This window comes from Lissotriton vulgaris, chromosome 9, assembly GCF_964263255.1.
Source record: "Lissotriton vulgaris chromosome 9, aLisVul1.2, whole genome shotgun sequence".
NCBI classification, from domain to species: domain Eukaryota; kingdom Metazoa; phylum Chordata; class Amphibia; order Caudata; family Salamandridae; genus Lissotriton; species Lissotriton vulgaris.
In genome coordinates this window covers 1,217,185,812-1,217,209,163 of record NC_141697.1, presented here as the reverse complement: position 1 = coordinate 1,217,209,163, position 23,352 = coordinate 1,217,185,812, and the positions used below count along the sequence as shown (strand labels likewise).

General features: G+C 35.7%; 1 protein-coding gene across 1 annotated transcript; it reads left to right on the top strand.

Annotated features, from left to right (window-relative positions):
* Window positions 1-2,997: 2,997 nt before the first annotated feature.
* LOC147693072 (uncharacterized) lies at window positions 2,998-21,362 on the top strand. The gene is made up of 5 exons (XM_086939314.1): window positions 2,998-3,068; window positions 10,071-10,137; window positions 18,434-18,871; window positions 20,443-20,658; window positions 21,096-21,362. Exons 3-5 carry the CDS (start codon window positions 18,434-18,436, stop codon window positions 21,354-21,356), a joined length of 915 nt encoding a protein of 304 aa, XP_086795440.1. The 5' UTR covers window positions 2,998-3,068; window positions 10,071-10,137; the 3' UTR covers window positions 21,357-21,362.
* Window positions 21,363-23,352: the final 1,990 nt, after the last annotated feature.

The window sequence follows — 23,352 nt, the reverse complement described above, 5'->3', positions numbered from 1 at the left end:
TCAATTTCTTTCTTGCCTTTCCTTATGTCTCTCTTCTGCATTTACTCTGCATTTCCTTCACAATTTTACATTCAATGTCCTTTCTTTCACTCTCGCATTATTCTTCTCTCCTTTTCTCCGACTTTCTCTTTCTTTTGCTCTCCTTCTCTCTCCTGCATCCTCACTCTTCTGCCCTCACCCTATATATTCATCCCCACCTTCTTTACAGGTCCCGGCAGCAAATGCTTACATACTAAGCTAGCACATGCAACATACATACATTTCACTCTCTTGACTTCCATTTCAATTTTGCATTTTTGCCTTTATCTCTTTTGCATTTACTCTGCATCTCCTTTCCCATTTTGCCATCAGTCTTTCTCTTTTATTTACTCCTGCTCTATTCTTCCCTCGCTATTACACCTACTTTCTTTCTTCTTCTCTTCTCCCTCTTTTTTTCATGCCCTCTCTTATACCTTCTCTCTCCTGTTTTAATCTTCTTTCCTTCTATCATGCACACTTTCTTTTACTCCATCTCTATTCAGCTCTCACTTTTACCCATCCTTTTCTTCTCTCTCCTGCTCTCTATTTTTTGCGTCCTCCCCCTTCTGCTTGCTATCTCCCGACTTATCTATTATGCTTATCTCTTTTAGCTTCTCTTTTCCTATTCCTTCTATCTTTATTTCTCTCACTCTCTTGATATCTTAACCTTTTGCCCCTCTCTTCTTCCAGACACTTTCCACCACTCCTTCTTTCTCTCCTTATATCTCGCTCTTTTGTATTCCTTCTTTATTTCTCTCAATTTTGCACATTCTTCCCTCACTATTACACCTACTTTCTTTCTTCTTCTCTTCTCTCTCTTTTTTTCATGCCCTCTCTTATACCTTCTCTCTCCTGTTTTAATCTTCTTTCCTTCTATCATGCACACTTTCTTTTACTCCCTCTCTATTCAGCTCTCACTTTTACCCATCTTTTTCTTCTCTCTCCTGCTCTCTATTTTTTGCGTCCTTCCCCTTCTGCTTGCTATCTCCCGACTTATCTATTATGCTTATCTCTTTTACCTTCTCTTTTCCTATTCCTTCTATCTTTATTTCTCTCACTCTCTTGATATCTTAACCTTTTGCCCCTCTCTTTTTCCAGACACTTTCCACCACTCCTTCTTTCTCTCCTCCTTATATCTCGCTCTTTTGTATTCCTTCTTTATTTCTCTCAATTTTGCACACTCTACCCATCTTACTTTCACACTCTTGTGCTTTTCTTCTTTATATACCCTTTTTCACATTCTTTTGTCAAAAACAAGTTCCTCCCGTTCTCTCTTGCACTCTCTTCCTTTTTTCAATTACCAGCTGCTCTCTCCTTCCTTCTTGCTCCCTCTCTATTATGCTTCACTCTTTAACTATCATACTTCGATTTCCTGCACTCTCTTACTTCTTTATTTTTGTCTTTATCTTTGTCTGCCCTCACCCTATATATTCATCCCCACCTTCTTTACAGGTCCCGGCAGCAAATGCTTACATACTAAGCTAGCACATGCAACATACATACATTTCACTCTCTTGACTTCCATTTCAATTTTGCATTTTTGCCTTTATCTCTTTTGCATTTACTCTGCATCTCCTTTCCCATTTTGCCATCAGTCTTTCTCTTTTATTTACTCCTGCTCTATTCTTCCCTCACTATTACACCTACTTTCTTTCTTCTTCTCTTCTCCCTCTTTTTTTCATGCCCTCTCTTATACCTTCTCTCTCCTGTTTTAATCTTCTTTCCTTCTATCATGCACACTTTCTTTTACTCCATCTCTATTCAGCTCTCACTTTTACCCATCCTTTTCTTCTCTCTCCTGCTCTCTATTTTTTGCGTCCTCCCCCTTCTGCTTGCTATCTCCCGACTTATCTATTATGCTTATCTCTTTTATCTTCTCTTTTCCTATTCCTTCTATCTTTATTTCTCTCACTCTCTTGATATCTTAACCTTTTGCCCCTCTCTTCTTCCAGACACTTTCCACCACTCCTTCTTTCTCTCCTTATATCTCGCTCTTTTGTATTCCTTCTTTATTTCTCTCAATTTTGCACATTCTTCCCTCACTATTACACCTACTTTCTTTCTTCTTCTCTTCTCTCTCTTTTTTTCATGCCCTCTCTTATACCTTCTCTCTCCTGTTTTAATCTTCTTTCCTTCTATCATGCACACTTTCTTTTACTCCCTCTCTATTCAGCTCTCACTTTTACCCATCTTTTTCTTCTCTCTCCTGCTCTCTATTTTTTGCGTCCTTCCCCTTCTGCTTGCTATCTCCCGACTTATCTATTATGCTTATCTCTTTTACCTTCTCTTTTCCTATTCCTTCTATCTTTATTTCTCTCACTCTCTTGATATCTTAACCTTTTGCCCCTCTCTTTTTCCAGATACTTTCCTCCACTCCTTCTTTCTCTCCTCCTTATATCTCGCTCTTTTGTATTCCTTCTTTATTTCTCTCAATTTTGCACACTCTACCCATCTTACTTTCACACTCTTGTGCTTTTCTTCTCTATATACCCTTTTTCACATTCTTTTGTCAAAAACAAGTTCCTCCCGTTCTCTCTTGCACTCTCTTCCTTTTTTCAATTACCAGCTGCTCTCTCCTTCCTTCTTGCTCCCTCTCTATTATGCTTCACTCTTTAACTATCATACTTCGATTTCCTGCACTCTCTTACTTCTTTATTTTTGTCTTTATCTTTGTCGTCTTTTCACTTCTTTGCGTTCTCTCCATATCAAGCTTCTTTTTAACTTGCACTGTTCATCATCCTTCTCCTTTTTTATTTTCACTCCTTTTCTTTTTGCCTATTCTCCCCTCTTTCTATCCATCTCTCTCTTCTTCCTGACCTCTATCTCTTTCCACCTTGCTACTTTATAGTCTTTACTACTATACTAGTTACTCTATAATACATAGTGCTTCTAATTCTCTATTTACAACTTCTAATATACTTCACACAAATGTCCTCACTCTTTTCAAACTTTTGCTAACAGTATATTTTACTTTTACAGGACAAAAAATTTGCCATTTTGTGCAACTGCCCCATCGAGGACACATCTTTCAAATTCGTTCATTCAACACGGTACGTTCATACTTAAAACTTATTTTACTTTAGACATTTTTGGGTAGTACTTCCTGTCTGTACTGGGCATTCTTTGCTAGATAGTTATACACAAAAGTTTGCCTCATAAACAACATTTAATTTAGTTTGGAGATGAAAGCAGCACTGGTGAGGTCGGAATCAGGAGAGAGGTCAAAGGTAAAGGAAAACTTATAACTAAGACTTTGTTCTTTCTGTCTGTACTGGGCATTCTTTGCTGGATATACACAAGTTTGCCTCATAAACAACATTTGATTTAGTTTGGAGATGAGCAAATGATTAGATACTGAGACAGCACATGCAACATATATACATCTCCTTCTCTTGCCTTCCCTTTCAATTTTGCATTCTTGCCTTTCCTCTCTCTTGCATTTACTCTGCATCTCCTTCATGATTTTGCCAGCAGTCTTTCTATTTTATTTACTCCTGCTCTATTCTTTTCTCACTTTCTCCTACTTTCCTTCTTTTTTTTCCTCTCCCTCTTTTGCATCCTTTCTCTTCTACACTCTCCTGTATTCCCCTCTTCTCTTTCTTTCTATCATGCACTTTCTTTTACTCACTCTATTCTGCTCTCACTTTTACTCCTCCTTACCTTCTCTCTGATGCTCTTTCTAGCTTGCGTCTCAGCTTGCTCTCTCTACTTATGCTTGCTCTCTCCCTACTTATCTATTATGCTCATCTCTCCTTCCCTCTCTTTTCCTATTCCTTCTATCTTTATCTCTCTCCCTCTTGCTCTCTTACCTTTTGCCCCTCTTCTTCTTGCATACCCTTTCCATCTCTCTCCTTTTTTCTCTACTTCCTAAATGTAGCTGTCTCTTGAATTCATTCTTTATCTCTCTATTTCCTGCGTCCTTTCTCCTTTCTGCTTCCTCTCTCCCTTTTCTATCATGCTTATCTCTCCTGCCATCTCTTTTCCTATTCCTATCTTTATCTCTCTCCCGCATGCTCTTACCTTTTGCCCCTCTCTTCTTCTTGCATACTCTTTCCATCTCTCTCCTTTCTTTCTCTCCTCCTTATGTTGCTATCTTGTATTCCTTCTTTATTTCTCTTTATTTTGCCCACTCCATCTTACATTCACAATCTTGTGCTTTTTTTCATCTATACTCACCTTCTTTCTTCCATCACAATCTGTTCCCTCCTGCTCTCTTTATTGCTCTCCTATATATATCTCTCCTTTCTGCTCTCTCCTTCTCCCTACTACCCCCTATTTCAACTGCTCTCTCTTTCCTTCTTGCTCCCACTCGATTATGCTTCTCTTTTTATCTACCTCCTTTCTGCTCTTTTCTCTTTGTCATCAATCTCCCTCTTGCACCCTCTTCCAACTGCTCCATTCTTACTTATTTCTTGCTCATGCCCTCCTTCCCACCCTCTCTTTACCTCATGCATTTTCTCTCTCCTTTGCTCTCCCTTTTGCCCTCTCTTTTACTTTCACTTTCTATCTCCTTCCCTATGTTGTTCTCCATTTCCATCTTGCACTCCTTCTCTTTCTTGTCCTCTGACTCCATTCTGCACTCTCTTCTCTCTCCTTTTTGCTCTTTTTTCTCTCTCCTGCACCCTATTCCATCTCCTCTCTCTCCTTCCTTCTTCCTCCCTCTCTATCATGATTATTTTTGTATCTCCCTTCTGCTATTTTCCCTTTGCCATCACTCTCCCTCTTGCCCCCTCTTCCAACTGCCCCCTTCTTAATTCTTTCTTGCTCATGCACACCCTCCCTTTAACTCCTGCCTTCTCTCTTCCTTGCTCTTCCTTTTGCACTCTGTGACTTTCACTTTCTATCTCCTTCCCTATCTTGTTCTGGCTTTCCATCTTGCACTCATCTTGCACTCCTTCTATTTTTTGCCCTATGCCTCCATTCTGCAGTCTTTTCCCCTTTCTACGTTCTCTCTCATGATCTCCATTATCTTGCGTCCTCTTTACTTCCTTATCGATCATACTTCTATCTCCTGCACCCTCTTCCTCTTTCTCTATCTTCTTTTTACCTCCTCTCTGCGTACTCCGTTCTTTTTTTGCACTCTCTCTTCTTTTTTTAAATTACTTCTTTATTCTTTCTTCTCTATATATCTCTCCTTTCTGCTCTCTTCCTTCTTCTTCCTGCCCCCTATTCCATCTGCTCTCTCCTTTCTTCTTGCTCCTTTTCTATCTATCATGCTTCTCTGTCCTGCACTCTCCTTCTTTTCTAATACTCTCCGTGTTCCTCTTCCTCCCTATCTTTCATTCTTCTCTCTATCTCTTTTATGCTTTCTTTTCTCTCTACCATACCTCTCTCCTGCACCCTCTTCCATCTGCTCTCTCTCCCTCCCTCCTTGCTCATGCCCTACTTCTTACTCATCCTTTACCTTCTGCCTTTCTTCTTACTCCTGCGTATTATCTCCTTCCTGCCTTCACTCTCCATCTCTGTCCTTAAAAGATACCATCTCTTACCTGCAAGAAATCCCTTGTACCATGGAGACGGAGACAGACAGCGAGCCAAGGATCCCGCCCGGAAATTGTTCCCCCCACCGGGCCGTCGCCAAATACCTGCAGAGAACAACAAAAAAAAATACGTCATTAAACATTTCAGCTGGGGCATTCAAAAGAGACAGTCATTTATATTACAAAAGACACCATCGCTTACCTGCAATTTGTTCCGCCACAGACAAAGAAACCTGATACGTCATCAAAGGCAGGTCCCGGCAATGCCGGGCTAGAATCGGGGGCGTTCCCGGCGTCTTTTTGTCGGCAAAAGCCAAAGAATCTTGAACGCCCCTGAGTCTGCTTTAAATTGACGGACAGGCCCCTCGTCCAATGGCTAGTCTCAATTTATGGAGCCAGACAATGAATGACGAGGGCCGACCCAAACTCACACTACAGATCTCATTAGGTTTTGGCCTGCGCAAAAAAGCTGCTCCCTTTGCGCCCTGCGTCCTTTCTCCTTTCTGCTTGCTCTCTCCATCCTTTTCTATCATGCTTATCTCTCCTGCCCTCTCTTCCTATTCCTTCGATCTTTATCTCTCTCCCTGTTGCTCTTACCTTTTGCCCCTCTCTTCTTCTTGCATACCCTTTCCATCTCTCTCCTTTCTTTCTCTGCTCCTTATGTCGCTATCTTGTATTCCTTCTTTATTTCTCTTTATTTTGGCCACTCCATCTTATATTCACACTCTTGTGCTTTTCTTCATCTACCCTCTCACCTTCTTTCTTCCATCCCTCTCTTTACATCATGCTTTTTCTCTCTCTCCCTTGCTCTCCCTTTTGCCCTCTCTCTTACTTTAACTTTCTATCTCCTTCCCCATATTGTGCTACATTTCCATCTTGCACTCCTTCTCTTTCTTGCCCTCTGACTCCATTCTGCACTCTCTTCTCTTTTCTCTCTCCTTTTTGCTCTCTTTCTTCTTACTCTTGACCCCTATTCCATCTGCTCTCTCTCCTTCCTTCTTCCTCCCTCTCTATCATCATTCTTTTTTTATCTCCCTTCTGCTATTTTCCCTTTGCCATCACTCTCCCTCTTGCCCCCTCTTCCAACTGCTCCCTTCTTAATTCTTTCTTGCTCATGGACACCCTCCCTTTAACTCCTGCTTTCTCTCTTTCTTGCTCTTCCTTTTGCACTCTGTGACTTTCACTCTCTATATCCTTCCCTATGTTGTTCTGCCTTTCCATCTTGCACTCCTTATATTTTTGGACCTCTGCCTCCATTCTGCAGTCTTTTGCCCCTTTTACGTTCTCTCTCATGATCTCCATTTATCTTGCATCCTCTCTACTTTCTTATCTATCATACTTCTATCTCCGGCACTCTCTTCCTCTTTCTTACTTATCTTTCTCTAACTTCTTTTCACCTCCTCTCTGCATACTCCGTTCTTTCTTGGCACTCTCTCTTCCTTTTTTTAATTACTTCTTTATTCATTCTTCTCTATATATCTCTCCGTTATGCTCTCTTCCTTCTTCCTGCCCCCTATTACATCTGCTCTTTCCTTTCTTCTAGCTCCTTTTCTATCTATCATGCTTCTCTGTCCTGCACTCTCCTTTTTCTTTTCTTTTTCTCTTTCTAATACTCTCCGTGTTCCTCTTCCTCCCTATCTATCATTCTTCTCTCTATCTCCTTTATGCTTTCTTTTCTCTCTACCATCCCTCTCTCCTGCACCCTCTTCCATCTGCTCTCTCTCCCTCCCTCTTGCTCATGCCCTACTTCTTACTCTTACTTAACATTCTGTCTTTCTTCTTACTCCTGCGTTTTATCTCCTTCCTGCCTTCACTCTCCATCTCTGTCCTCATCTTGTATTCTCTTTCTATTTTGCACTCTTTGGCTCACTGTCTCAGTCTCCATGGTGCAAGGACCCCCATAGAGAGAGATGTAGATGGAGGGCAGTAAGAAGAGAGCAGTTGGAAGAGAGGGCAAGAGGAAGAGTGATGGCAAAGGGAAAAAAAAGCAAAAAGGAGAGGGAGATAAAGAATAAGGATAGATAAGGCAAGAGAGAGAGTATGCAGAGAGTGAGCAATAGAAAAAAAAGATAAAAAAGAGAAAGTTAAAAGGATAAAAGAGGGAGCAAGTGCAAGAGAAAAATAGTACATAGGGAGGAAGAGAAAAAAAAGACAAAAAGAAACGTAAGGGTAGATGAAGTCAAAAAATCCTTTTCAAACTTAAAAAAAAAAACGGTCATTCAAAAGAGACAGTCATTTATTTGTTACAAAACACATCGCTTACCTGAAAGTTGTTACGCCAAGGAGGAGACCCAACACGGAAACACTAGAGAGAACAGCCCAAAAAAAAACATATTATAAGAATATAAACAAAATAGTTAAACACCTGTAAGAGAAATACTAATTACATTACAATTGAAAACGCATACCTGAAATCCCTTGTGCCATGGAGACAGCAAGCCATGGATCCCAAGACAAAATGCCGACCGGAAATAGTTACTATCTTGCACTCTTTGTTTCCTATCTTCTCACACAATTGTACACTTACTTTTCGTCTTCCCTCTCTCTTCCTCCTTCTCTTCCTCCCTATCTACTATTCTTCTCTCTTGCACATTCTCCCTGTTTTGCCTTTAACTTTCTCTCTTTTCTATCTTTTATCTGTTTTTTCCTCTTGCTCACTCTCTGCATCCACTCTTTCTCTCCTTTCTTATCTATCATTATTCTCTTTATCTCCCTCTCCGCTTTTTCCCCATTTGCTATCACTCTTCCTCTTGTTTCCCCTTTGCTATCACTCTTCCTCTTGCCCACTCTTCCAACTACTCTCTTCTTTACTCCCCTCCATCTACATCTATCTCTATAGGGGTCCTTGCACCATGGACACTGACAGCGAGCCAAAGATCTCAAGACAAAATGGCAACAAGAAATACTTGCCCAACCCTGCTGTCAAATACTGCAACAAAAGAAAAATAAATTTAGTCACATTCGGCGCATTCAAAGTGACAGTATTATCAGCTTTACAAAACACAACATTGCTTACCTGAAAGTCTTTACACCACTGAGCTGGCCCTCTTGCTCATGCACTTTCTTCCATCCATTCCTCCTTCTTGCTCATGCCCTACATCCTACCCTCCCTTTTTCTCTCTCTCATGTCCTCTCTCCTTCCTGTCTTCACTCTCTATCTACGTCTCCATCTTGTCTTCACTTTCTATCTTGCACTTTTTTTACTTGCTATCTTCTCACTCCATTCTGCACTTACTTCTCTTCTTGCTTTCTAGCTCTCTTGATCTCTTATGTGTCTCCTCTCTTCATCAACACTTTCTAGCTACTTTGTGTGCTTTACACACATTTTTCCACTTCACTAAGTTAGTGTGAGCATCCCTATAAGGCTATATAGATGATGTTAACTATAGTGTTTATTTAGGAACACTATGCAACAACTATAGAACACCCTGGACAAACGCAATGACTTATATTTACAACTAATTGTGTGAAAGTTTTATATGTTTGTCTGTTATTTCTTTTACAGGTGCACAAACACTTTTGGAATGAGCAATTGCTCTTCCCCCTTTTTTTTATGCACTAAATCATTTTTTTGATATTTTCACTTTCACGCCCCCAGGTCAGGGTGGGCGATTAGAGAGTCCATACCGCCGGGGTATAATTCTGTCATTATAAATGCCTAAGGAAATGTAAACAACTGTAAAACATGAAACATGTTGACTGACTAATTAGTATTTTAAATTAACAAATCCATTACCTTGGGCATTAAATTCAGACACATAACTCTTTCATTTGTGTACTAAGCATCAAGAATTATAGATTTTTACTTACACATTAGGCAGTTTTAATTATAAAACTCACAACATGCCTTTTTCACAAAACCTGCTCCGCAGTCTTCTGGCGTCGTAGCACACCAAAGAGGCATTCGGCCTCTTTGGTGGGGCCCAATGATGAAGCATGACACTGACTAGGTCGGTGTGTGAGGGCTTTCTTTTCCACCTAAAGTGAGTGTGCAATTCCCCAGTTGCATCACTCAGTCTCTGTGGCAAATTCAGATGTATTTAACGTCTCTTCTATTGTTTATTTAGATTTAACAAGGGATTAAGTGTTCCTTAATCTCACTACCTCTCCTATTCCTTTGTACTTGCTTAAAATTACAAACAATGCATCTAATACACTCTTTACAACTTCTCATAAAAATCACTTCATGTAATTTACATTTCTATTTTTTTGTAGCTTACATTCTACACCTCTATATCCTCTCTTCCTTATCAGACTTCTCTCTATTCATTATCTTTCTCTTCATCTTTCCACTACTCTCAATATTGCCTAACCACCCCTCTTTATTAACATCTCTTCTTCCTGCCCTCCATCTCTCTCTATCTTGCTCACTTTATCCTCCTTACTACTATACATTACTAGTTACTCTATACTACATACACTTCTAATACTCGATTTACGACTACTAATATGCTTCACTCAGTCCACACACATACTACACATACAACTTCTACACATAGTCTTGAGTATCGAGGCGCTTTTATTATATTAATATGTCAACTCAATATTAATGCTTGTTTCATTCTTCCTTAGATTGCCAATTGATTGAATAACATCAGACGTAATTGTTTGACACAACATCAGTGAAAACATCATCACGGTAAAAGTATCTATTTTGCTTCTGTATTGACTTGTAAGTATAGAAATAGCAAGGGAAAAAGCAAGACACATATCAACACACACCCATATATATATATATATATATATATATATATATATATATATATATATATATATTATATACTTAGAATTAGAAAAGATCATATAGAAGATTTCCATAGGTAACATTAATCTTAAGAAAAAAAAATAGTTAACAAAAAAGTAAAAGTAATTGCTTTTTCTTTTGCTACCAGCTCCAACTATAAAACAAGTCCAAAACAACAATAGAGTGGATTTAGAGAAAAAAAACTAGACAAAATCAGATATATAATTAGTTATTAAAAAAAATATATATATATTTATATACTTAACATTGAAAATTATTTCTTTTATAAAGACAATTGCTAATTGTTTGGAAATATATACAATTAGAAGTATGTTTTTTAAATAAGCTATCAACCTGTAACTTGGAATATATTTAACAGTAAAATAACTATATATATATACATATATATATATCCAAATATATATATATATATATATATATATATATATATATATATATATATATATATATATATATATATATATATATATGCTAATAGTATAACTTATAGCTAGTACATCACTAAAATTGTAAACAAAATACATCTAAATCTGCTACCTAAAATACAAAGCAAAAAAATAGTGTTCAATTAATTGCCTTGCATTATAGTTAACTACAAAAGAAAATATAAATTAGCAATAGATATATAAATATATATATATATATATATATATATAGAGAGAGATTAAATAAGAGAACAAAAATAGACTCGCGTATAACAAAAAAATCTAGCAATACTGTAGCGATATCAAATTATTTCATAAATTAGATTAGCTAAGATGCAAATACTAGCAGCAGATTATCATCAAGGTCATGACAAATTTACATGCAATTCTAGAGGTTATCAATGCTTGCCAAATAGTACTTTTGCAATTATACACAACTATTACAAAGATGCACATACATGGACTAAAGAAGACTTGCATTACATTATGAAATTAGGTGATGCTTTATATATAGATATGCATTTACTTAATAGCGAACAACTTAGGCATCCAGATGAGTTACCAAATTTTATTGAACACAATACTACTATCTATTCTCTTAAACTTAAAGAACCTTATTATGGAGACATATTACAACAATGTGACCCTTCGTTTCCAAATCTCAACAAAATATTAAAACCTGCACTTGATTCCAACTCCGGTGTTATACTTTGCATGGAAATTTATGTTATTTCCATTTTTAAGAAAAATGATTCGTACTTTGTATTTGACTCACATAGTCGTGATAAGACTGGAATGCCTCATCCAAATGGAACATGTATTACTATACAGTTCACATTTGAAAAACTTCTAAAGTACATCACTAATCTGGCACACTATCTTAAGAAACCAAACCTGAATTGTGTGCCGTATGAATTAACTCCAATACAAATAAGTACGATTACAAAAGAATCACTTCAAAAAGCAATGGTGCGTCATGAAAAAAATAAGAATGCAGTAGTACCGAAAATTTTTTATGTGTATTCTACTAAAGGTAGTGAAAATTTTTTCACACAAGCATTTGAAATGCGTATAGAAAATGCCAAAAAAATCATTCAGAGATGTCAATCTAAAAAAAATACTTTTTGGAATAAGGAACAGCCATTAGCATTTTTAGATAATACTCCTAGTACTAGTACGTATTCCTGTGCAATTCTCACTACAACAGGGCCTAATAATCAATCTAAAAAGAACAGCAAGCAGATCATCACAACACAATATACTAATACACCAGAAGAGACTACTCCTACTGACACATATGCAAGTATACTTAAGAAAACACTTAAGAGCAACACAGAAAGACAACATATTAATAGCACACACATAAATGTACAACAAACAATACCAGCAAGTAATTTAAATACCAACACATATTCTACTAATGTAATTAATAACACACACATAAATGTACAACAAACAATAAACACAAGTAATGTACATACAAACACATATTCAAGTGATTACTATAATACATATAAACTGATTACTGGAAGTAATGACAGTTTACTTCATGATAATATACACAATAGCACATTGCAGAACAAGGAAAGTAGCACAAATAATACCAATATAGATTCACATATTTTAACACAAACACCACAAGAAATTCCCTTTTTACATAACACACATCCACAGGAAAAAAATACACATAGTGATAAAACTAGTCACTATACACATTGTCTTCAATATAGTATATTTGCTATTCTAAAGAACTACTGTAAACCAGCATATATTTGGGATAGTGTAGACTTGCACTGTATTATGAATCTTGGAGATGCTTTGTACACTGAAATGCACTCTGTCGGTGAACAAGATTGTATGCAAGCTCTAAAGTTACCAAATTACATAGTTAGCAATGACATAATCTATTCTACAAAGCTCAAAAAATGCTTTAGCGAAGAACTAACAAAATCTGCACAAACTTTACATAGTAAATTTATATCTGCACTAACTTCTACAATTAATTCACAAACTGGTATATTGATCTCTATAGGTAGATATATAATTTCAGTCTTCAAAACTCTACATACATACTCTCTATTTGATTCACATAGCCAAAATGAAAATGCAATACAACATCCTAATGGAACATGTATTGCTATCAACATTGACTCTATTAATCTTATTATAGAATACATCCTAAAGTTAGGCAATAGAGAACAAATTACTAATTCTGAGAGTATTACTTTAGATTTAACTACAGTGAACATAACAACAATTAGCAAAAAAGGATTACACCAAACACAACGGAATCATAAACAAGGAAATGTAAAGTCTAGAAAAAGCATATATGTTCATACGACACATATATCTATAAATGCATTAGGGGAAATTCCTTCGAATAGCTTACAAGTAGAAAATACAATAATAAACACACAAAACAGCAATAGTCAGGACAATAGACTGCATGTAACAGAAGACAGTTATTTAGCTTCACACATAGCTCTTAACAATACTGAGATAATAAACACATTAACAGCTAATGTTGAATCACTAATTCAACCAACCAATATAGAAATTCTAGAAATAAACAGTAATAGAAAAAGAAAACGGACACAAAACAAAGAGAATGAACCTAATCATAGACATATAGCAGGTCAAACAACAAATGAGATAATTAGGATATTTCAGGAAGAAATACGATATGGACCCGAGTACACTTGCACTATTTGCAATCAACTATGGCATAAGCAAAGTCTTCAAAATACACACAGTATTAGTAAGAGAGCTAAATTCATAGAATGTAATATTAGCAAATACAGAACAAATGAGATATGCAGAACATGTTACACATATATATCTAAAGACAAAATACCTCCATGTTCAGTATATAATGGGATGACATTTCCTGATATCCCAGCAGTCTTACAGTTGCATAACTTAGAAGAAAGATTAGTATCGCCAAGAATACCTTTTTTACAAATTAGAACATTACCACGTGGATTCCAAAAATCTCTATCAGGTGCAGTAGTAAATGTCCCTGCAGACGTTATGACAACAGTAACTGTTTTACCAAGGCAAATTAATGATAACATGACAATTCCAATAAAATTAAAAAGGAAATTAAGTTATAAATCTTATACCCATTATGAAAATGTTAGACCAAACAAAGTTAAACGTGCAGCTTTATATTTAGCCACTACAAGCACTTTGTTTCAAGAATATGGAATCACTATTAATAAAGATTGGGATTATACAACACAAGATATACATTCTTGTGATGAGACTTCAGATACAAGTAATACGTCAGATTCCTCAGACAACATTCCAGCAGGAAATTTAGATACTATGTTAGATAATGAAACTATTACTACAGAAACAAATAATATTTTAAGTTTAGCACCTGCAGAATATAACACACCAAGAGGCCTGTATGAAGACAAAGATTCTGAATATTTGGCATTCCCAACTATATTTTGCGGGAAACGAAGGCCGACTAATGAAGAAAGGCATGTCCCAATACATTACAGCACAATCTGTCAATCAGAAGTAAGAAGTAATGATCTAAGAGTAGCAAAGTGTGTTACTAATCTTTTCTTTAAATTAAAAACATTACACATTAAACAATTACAGAGCAAAATATTTATATCTCTTAGGAAATACTTTAATAATGGAAACATTATAACTGCCAAAGACATAAAGAATAAATTAGATACAATTTTGCAGTATAATGAAGGATACAAAATACTTAAAACTATCCGTAGTTCACCACCATATTGGGAGCAATGCAAAAAAGACCTCTTTGCTATGATTAGACAATTAGGATTACCAACATTTTTTTTAACTTTATCTGCTGCAGAAACGAAATGGTATCACTTAATTAACATATTATTACATACAGAAAAGAGACCAGAATGCACTAAAGAAGAATTTAACAATATGTCATGGGAAACAAAATGCAAATTAATACAGCAGAATCCCATTACATGTGCAAGACATTTTGACTTCCAAGTTCGGAAATTATTTAATTCTGTTTTATTGCATGAAAGTAATCCAATTGGCAAAATTATTGATTACTTTTATAGAGTGGAATTCCAACAACGGGGATCACCACATATACATGCTATAATATGGATAGAAAATGCTCCACTATATGAAACTTCTGATAGAGATAAAGTCACTACTTTCATAAATAAGTATGTTACATGTGCAAAAACAGAAGAACCAGATATAGAGTCTTTACTACCTCTACAAAGACACGGCCATACCAAAAACTGCCGTATCAAACATAAAAGAACATGCAAATATCATTATCCCAGATATCCAATGCCTGAAACTTTTATACTAGAACCAATAGAGCTAGACAAAACAAATAACGAGCTCTTACAGCAAATTGAACTAATACATCTAACTATAAATAGCCAAGAATTTTCAAATTATACTTTTGAACAGTTTTTACATTCAATGAACATAGATCTAAAACAATATACTTTATGTATACAATCTATTATACAAAAAAATACTATTTTCTTGAAAAGGACACCAGCTGAATGCTTTATAAATAACTACAATCCAACTATTTTGAAAGCATGGCAAGCAAACATAGATATACAATACATCTTAGATGCATATGCATGTGCTGTGTATATTGTTTCATACATTAGTAAATCACAGCGAGGAATGAGCAAACTAATTGCCCAAGCTGCTAAAGAAGTACATGCCAATCCAAGTATTAAAGAACAACTTAAGCATATAGGGAACAAATTCTTAAACTGTACAGAAATAAGTGCACAAGAAGCAGCATATCTAATACTACAAATTCCTTTACGGAAAAGTTCAAGATCTTTTGTATTTATCAATACAAGTCCTAATGAAAAGCGTACATACTTATTAAAAGACATCGAAACTATCAATTCTTTACCAGATGAGTCTTGTAAAATACAATATGATAATATTATAGTCAGGTATAGTAAACGCCCTGTAAAATTAGAAACATGTACATTAGCTGACTATGCATCTATGTATAATGAAAAGAAAAAATGTAAAGGAAAAGAAGAAACAGGCCATGACAATTTCCTTATTGAAAATAACTTTCATAGCTCAGATGACGAAGAACTTGAGATAAATTTAGTAGACGAAACAAACTGCATAAAAAGAAAAAAAGCAAGAGTAATTCGCTATTGCAGATTTAACATCAAAAATGACTCAGAAAATTACTATAGAGAATTGCTCATGCTTTTTTACCCATGGCGAAATGAACATAATATAATTAATAACAAGGGAACTTATTATGAACGCTATCTAGAACTTAAAAATGCAGTTGATTCAAACCATAATAAATATAATAAACATAATAAACAACTAACAACTAATAGCAATGAAACTAGTATATTAGATACATTGCTACCACCAATAGATACAGAAGAAGATAACACCATATGCCATGAAGTGCAAAATAATGAAAACACATTGTATGACCTATCATTTGATTTAGGGATTAGAAGTACAAGTAGAGAAGAATCAATAAGCAATAACATAATGCCAAAAGAACAATATGATAGTATAATGCAAAATCTAACAGAAGAACAACTTAACTTTATATATCATCATTTGCATTGGGTTAAAACAAAAGAAACACCATGCTACACATTTTGTACAGGTGGTGCAGGAGTAGGCAAAAGTTTCCTTATAACAGCACTTTACCAAACATTAGTACGTTATTACAATACAAAAGCAGGAGAAAACCCAGATAACATATATGTATTGCTTACAGCTCCAACTGGCAAAGCAGCACATAACATTCAAGGACAAACACTACATAGTACTTTTAAAATACCTATTTCACAAACACTAACTCATAGACAGCTAACTCATGAGAATAGAAGCACACTACAAGGTCAGCTAATGCATCTTAAATTGCTAATAATTGATGAAATATCAATGGTAGGGGCTAATGTATTCAACTTTATACATAATAGATTGCAAGAGATAAAAATGTCTGATCTCCCTTTTGGCGGTATATCTATTTTAGCAATTGGAGACTTTTACCAATTGAAGCCAGTTTTTGACCCATACATATTTGACAACCCAAAACATTCATATAGGCCAGTAAGTACTAATTTATGGCAGACACATTTCAAGTTATTTGAGTTGACTAAAATAATGAGACAACAAAATGACTTGCCATTTGCTCAACTACTAAACAGATTAAGAGAAGGGAAACAAACAAATGAGGATATTATACAGATAAAAACACGAGAAATAGAGCAACCTGAAAACATTAGCAAAACGATCCCTTACATTATGGGAACTAACAATGAAGTCAATAGCATAAATAATGCAGTTTTATTAGAACATATAACCCATTACCCAGTTTACACAGCTACAGCAATAGATACAGTTGCAGCAGACTTAAGTGAAGCAGTAAAAAAAAAAATACTCAAACAGTTGCCCACAGATTCTACTAAAACAATGAGCCTGCCATCAATATTACATATTGCATTGCAATTAAGATATGATTTAACTAACAATATAAATGTCAATGATGGTTTAACAAATGGTGCAACAGGTATAGTAGAATTTGTAGAAACTATCAATAACAGCCCAAATGTAATTTGGATTAATTTTGATAAAGAAACAGTAGGCAAATTAACAAGACAAGAAAACAAACACATATATCACAGTAATATTTTGCCTCATTGGACACCCATTCATGCTATTACACGGCATTTCCAATATACACAGAAATGTATAACTATTATACGCAAACAATTCCCATTGAGACAATCATCTGCAAGAACTATACATAGAACACAAGGAGAAACAATTGAGCCCATTTACATTCACTTTAACAACAGTAAAGTACATCATCTACATTACGTAGCTTTAAGCAGAGCTAAATCTTTAGACAACATATACATTAGAAACTTTCAGCAAGACAAAATAGCTGTACATCCAAAAGTGCATGAAGAAATGACACGTTTAAGAACACACATGCTATTAGAAATATCAGTACCACAATTACATAGCTATAGACAACAGTGTAATATAATTGTCCATAACATACGGTCCTTGCAAAGAAATTACACTGCTATGAAATCAGACAAAAATATCATGAACAGTGATATTATATGCCTTACTGAAATCAACACAACTAGAAAAGCAGATAAGAATACGTTCTTAATAGAACAATATCACCTAGTATTATTTGATAAATTTCACAACCAGCACACTAAGCATGGTATTGCCATTTACTACAAAAAAACATGCTTTTATCGCCAATATATCAAACGCAACACGAAATTGACTTTTTAATTTTCACTCAGCATCTTAATGATTCAGAATACTTATTTATTATACTGTACAAACCACCACATGTACTTTTGCAGACATTATTACAAGCTTTAAGTAGCATAATTTACTTGTATCCAAATTCAAAATATGTCATCATGGGAGACTTCAATATAGATTTAACACAAATGTCACCAAACAGAACTTTGCTATTAGAATATATGCTGCAGCAATTTCAATGCCAGCAAAAAATACAACAATACACAACAGACTACAATTCTACACTAGATCACATCTATACTAATGACAACATCATGCACTACGGTACATTAGAATCATATTATAGTGATCACAAAGCATTATGGGTGGCAGTTTAAAATGCAACCACTTCATTAACATGCTATTTTATTACAGGTAATAGCAAAAGGGGAAAAATTTATGCTCAGAATGTGTACTAACATTTTCTCTCATTTCAGATGATTTCCATAGAAGACCTCAAAAAAATGAAACATGAAGACAACAAACCTTACCAAAAAACAATCCGAGCCAACGTAATAAAATGTTCGACAAAAACAAACTATACAAATGCTAAACAAGAGCACAAAGTCATGTATCATCTAGCTCTAGCTGATGAAAGTAGTTGCATTAAAGCAACGTGCTACAATGAGCCATTTTACCAGCAAACTAAAGAAGGAAATGCTATTATGATTCGCAATTTCTTAGCCAAAAACAATGTGATTATCATCACGAAACAAACGAAACTATCACGCATGATGCCCTTATCTATACCTCAAGAAATAATACAGGAGGCACAATATATCCTACAACCCCCTGCTCCACCAATATCACCAATAAAAACAGTAAAAGCAGCTTCACTACGCTCATTAATGAGCATTTCTGGGACTATTGCTGAGGTAAGCTTATAAAAAAAAAAACTCACGTTTTAACACGCACACTATGTACCAAAAACTCTTGCACACAATACTTACACCTTTGACAAACTCTCACTCTTTGACAAACTCTCCCTCTTTGACAGACTCTCTCGCTCTTTGACAGACTCTCTCTTTGACAGACTCTCTTTGACAGACTCTCTCTTTGACAGACTCTATCTTTGACTCTCTTTGACTCTCTCTTTGACTCTCTCTTTGACTCCCTCTCTCTCTCTTTAACAGACTCTCTCTCTCTTTGACAAACTCTCTCTCTCTTTGACAGACTCTCTCTCTTTGACTCTCTCTTTGACTCTCTCTTTGACTCTCTCTTTGACTCTCTCTTTGACTCTCTCTTTGACTCTCTCTTTGACTCCCTCTCTCTCTCTTTGACAGACTCTCTCTCTCTTTGACAGACTCTCTCTCTCTTTGACAGACTCTCTCTCTCTTTAAGCAGACTCTCTCTCTCTTTGAGCAGACTCTCTCTCTTTGACAGACTCTCTCTCTTTGACTCTCTTTAACTCTCTTTGACTCCCTCTCTTTGACAGACTCTCTCTCTCTTTGACAGACTTTCTCTCTTTGACAAACTATCTCTCTCTTTGACAGACTATCTCTCTCTTTGACACTCTCTCTTTCTTTGACAGACTCTCTCTTTCTTTGACAGACTCTCTTTGACTATCTCTCTTTGACTCTCTCTTTGACTCACTCTCTCTCTTTGACAGACTCTCTCTCTCTTTGACAGACTCTCTCTCTCTTTGACAGACTCTCTCTGTCTTTGACAGACTCTCTCTGTCTTTGACAGACTCTCTCTGTCTTTGACAGACTCTCTCTCTCTTTGACAGACTCTCTCTATCTTTGACTGACTCTCTCTTTGACTATCTCTCTTTGACTCTCTCTTTGACAGACTCTCTCTCTTTGACAGACTTTCTTCAACAGACTGTCTCTCTTTCACAGACTGTCTCTCTGACAAACTCTCTCTCTCTTTGACAGACTCTCTCTCTCTTTGTCAAAGAGAGAGAGAGTCTGTCAAAGAGAGAGTCTGTCAAAGAGAGAGAGTCTGTCAAAGAGAGAGAGTCTGTCAAAGAGAGAGAGTCTGTCAAAGAGAGAGTCTGTCAAAGAGAGAGTCTGGCAAAGAGAGACAGTCTGTCAAAGAGAGAGAGTCTGTCAAAGAGAGAGAGAGTCTGTCAAAGAGAGAGAGAGTCTGTCAGACTGTCTCTCTTTGACAGACTGTCTCTCTTTGACAGACTCTCTCTCTTTGACACTCTCTCTCTCTTTGACAGACTCTCTCTCTCTATGACAGACTCTCCCTCTTTGACAGACTCTCCCTCTTTGACAGACTCTCCCTCTTTGACAGACTCTCTCTCTCTTTGACAGACTCTCTATTTGACAGACTCTCTATTTGAGAGACTCTTTGACAGACTCTCTCTCTCTTTGACAGACTCTCTCTTTGACAGACTCTCTCTTTGACAGACTCTCTCTTTGACAGACTCTCTCTCTCTTTGATAGACTATCTCTTTAACAGACTCTCTTTAATTTCTATTACCAATTTTGTCTTACAGGAAGAAGAAATAAAAACAATTGTTATTGCCGGACAAGATACAAAACTTAAATCAATAACTGTGAAAGATACAACGGACTCAGTAAAAATAACTCTTTGGAGAGATGCCACAGACTTTCCCATTGAAATTGGATCCTACATTAAGATGACGCACTTGACAGTGCATGAATTTAACAACAATAAAATGTTAAACACAACAAGGAATACACAATTTCAAGTAAGTACAAATTATGAAAATATTAATAACTTGCTCTACTACTCAATCTATACTATCTACTTTTTAAAAAAACCATCAAACTCTATATTCACTAATTACAATTCACTCAAACTCTCGCTTCTAATACTCTCTATCTAAATGCATCAAGCTATACTATGTATTATACTAATCACTACTATAAAACTAACTTATACTCTCCACTTTCTTAAAACGTATTTTTACTAAAGTATCTATAACATTACAAAACAGACTATAATCCTCTATTATACCTTTTCACTATAAGTACTCACAATCTATCCTTTCTTAAACTATCTTCACTACTTATTAACATTATTTAAGACTGCATATAACAAGAAATTTTTCCGTAGGTCAACACAAGAAAAGAAATAAAATAACTTCATAAATATGAAATTAACTAAATTCTTTTTCCTTCACAGAAAATAGAACCGCCAGAAGAAGAAATAAATATGACTATATATGGGCTCGAAACTGCGAATCAGGAACACAGTACACTAAATGTACATATTGATAATGCAGAAAATTTACAATCAGTCGAAATAGATAACAATATTCTACTGGACTACTTCAATATACCACCGGACATTGACGACATTCAAGAAGCACTAATGCCAATCTTGCCCAAAAATGTAAATGTAATATTACAAAATGGATACATACGAAAGATACATGAGTTGTAAAAAACAACACAATACTTGACTGTAAATAAATGTACAAAATGGGAGATATTCAAATTATGTTTCAGTAAAAAGGATAAAAATACAGTATTTTAATTAAAGTTTAATTTGCTTGCAAACAATAATACTAAATATATATTTACTTAAATAAAACTTTTTAAAGCTTTTTATCTTGTATTCTCTTTGACAGACTGTCTCTCTTTGACAGACTCTCTCTCTTTGACAGACTCTCTCTCTCTTTGACAGACTCTCTCTCTCTTTGACAGACTCTCTCTCTTTGACAGACTCTCCCTCTTTGACAGACTCTCCCTCTTTGACAGACTCTCTCTCTCTTTGACAGACTCTCTCTCTCTTTGACAGACTCTCTATTTCACAGACTCTCTCTTTGACAGACTCTCTCTCTCTTTGACAGACTCTCTCTCTCTTTGACAGACTCTCTCTCTCTCTTTGATAGACTATCTCTTTGACAGACTCTCTTTAATTAAAAATGGGAGATATTCAAATTATGTTTCAGTAAAAAGGCTAAAAATACAGTATTTTAATTAAAGTTTAATTTGCTTGCAAACAATAATACTAAATATATATTTACTTAAATAAAACTTTTTAAAGCTTTTTATCTTGTATTTGCATTATTATTTACAGAGTACATAAGATATGTTAATGGACAATTTTACTTGAAAAAGACTACAACAAATGTAATTATTCTATAGCAAATTGAGCTACATGCAAAAATGTTAATGTGTAAATTTTTTTTTACAGAAGCTACACCACATGTGCACTCATTCGATGTTATGTAGCAAATTCATCTGTCTTATACATTGTGAAAAAATGGTAACATAAAAACATATCCAACGTTCATTAAAAATGCTACTCCCATGATAATGCTCATACGCCCACATTTTCATCCATCCACCCATCATTCATCCCACCACCTTTTCATACATCATTCATACATGCAACATTTTCTCCATCCATACATCCATCTAACATTTCAGTCTCCCAAATATACATCCATCCACACACCCTTTCATCATCCATCATTCATCCACTTACCTTTTCACACATCCATCCATGCAACTTTTCATTTAGCCTTTCATCCTCCTATCCATACATCCTTCATCCATCCACGCTATCATCTATACATCCATACGCCCACCCTTTCTCCATCCACACATCATTCATCGCATCCACCCATCATTCACCACAGCACCTTTTCACACATACATCCAGCCATCTTTTCTTACATCCATACTTCATCCGTCCACCCTTTTATCCTTTCATGCATCCTTTCATCCACACTTTTATTCATCCATCCACACTTGCATCTTTCTATCCATACATCCATCCTTTTCACATCCACCCTTCAATTCATACACCCACCTACATTTGCACACATCCATCATTCATGCAACATTTTTATTAATACATCCATCTACCATTTATTATACAAACAATACATCCATCCACACTTTCAGTTTCCCATACATACATCCATCTTTACACATACACACTTCTATCCATCCACTCATCATTTGTCCAACAGCATTTTCACCGATCCATCAATCATTCGTCCATGCAACATTTTTCACATCTATCTTAAACATTAATTCCCCAATCTATACACACATCAACGCATCCATCCAGCCACACAATACTTATCCACCTACATTTTCACTCATACATCATACATCCATGCAACATTTTAACTATCCATCCTTTCATTTTTCCATCCATCCATCCTACATGCTTCATCCATTCAATCTTTCATCTATACATCAATACACACACACTTTCATCCATCCACCCATCATTCATCACACCACCTTTTCACACCTCCATACATAATTCATCCATTCAACATTTTATACATCCACCTTTTATTACATCCGGCCTTCTTCCGTCCACCCTTTCATCATTCCACGCATCCTTTCATCCATTCACACTTTCAACACTACATCCTGCATCCAACCACACTTTCATCCTTCCATCCATACATCCA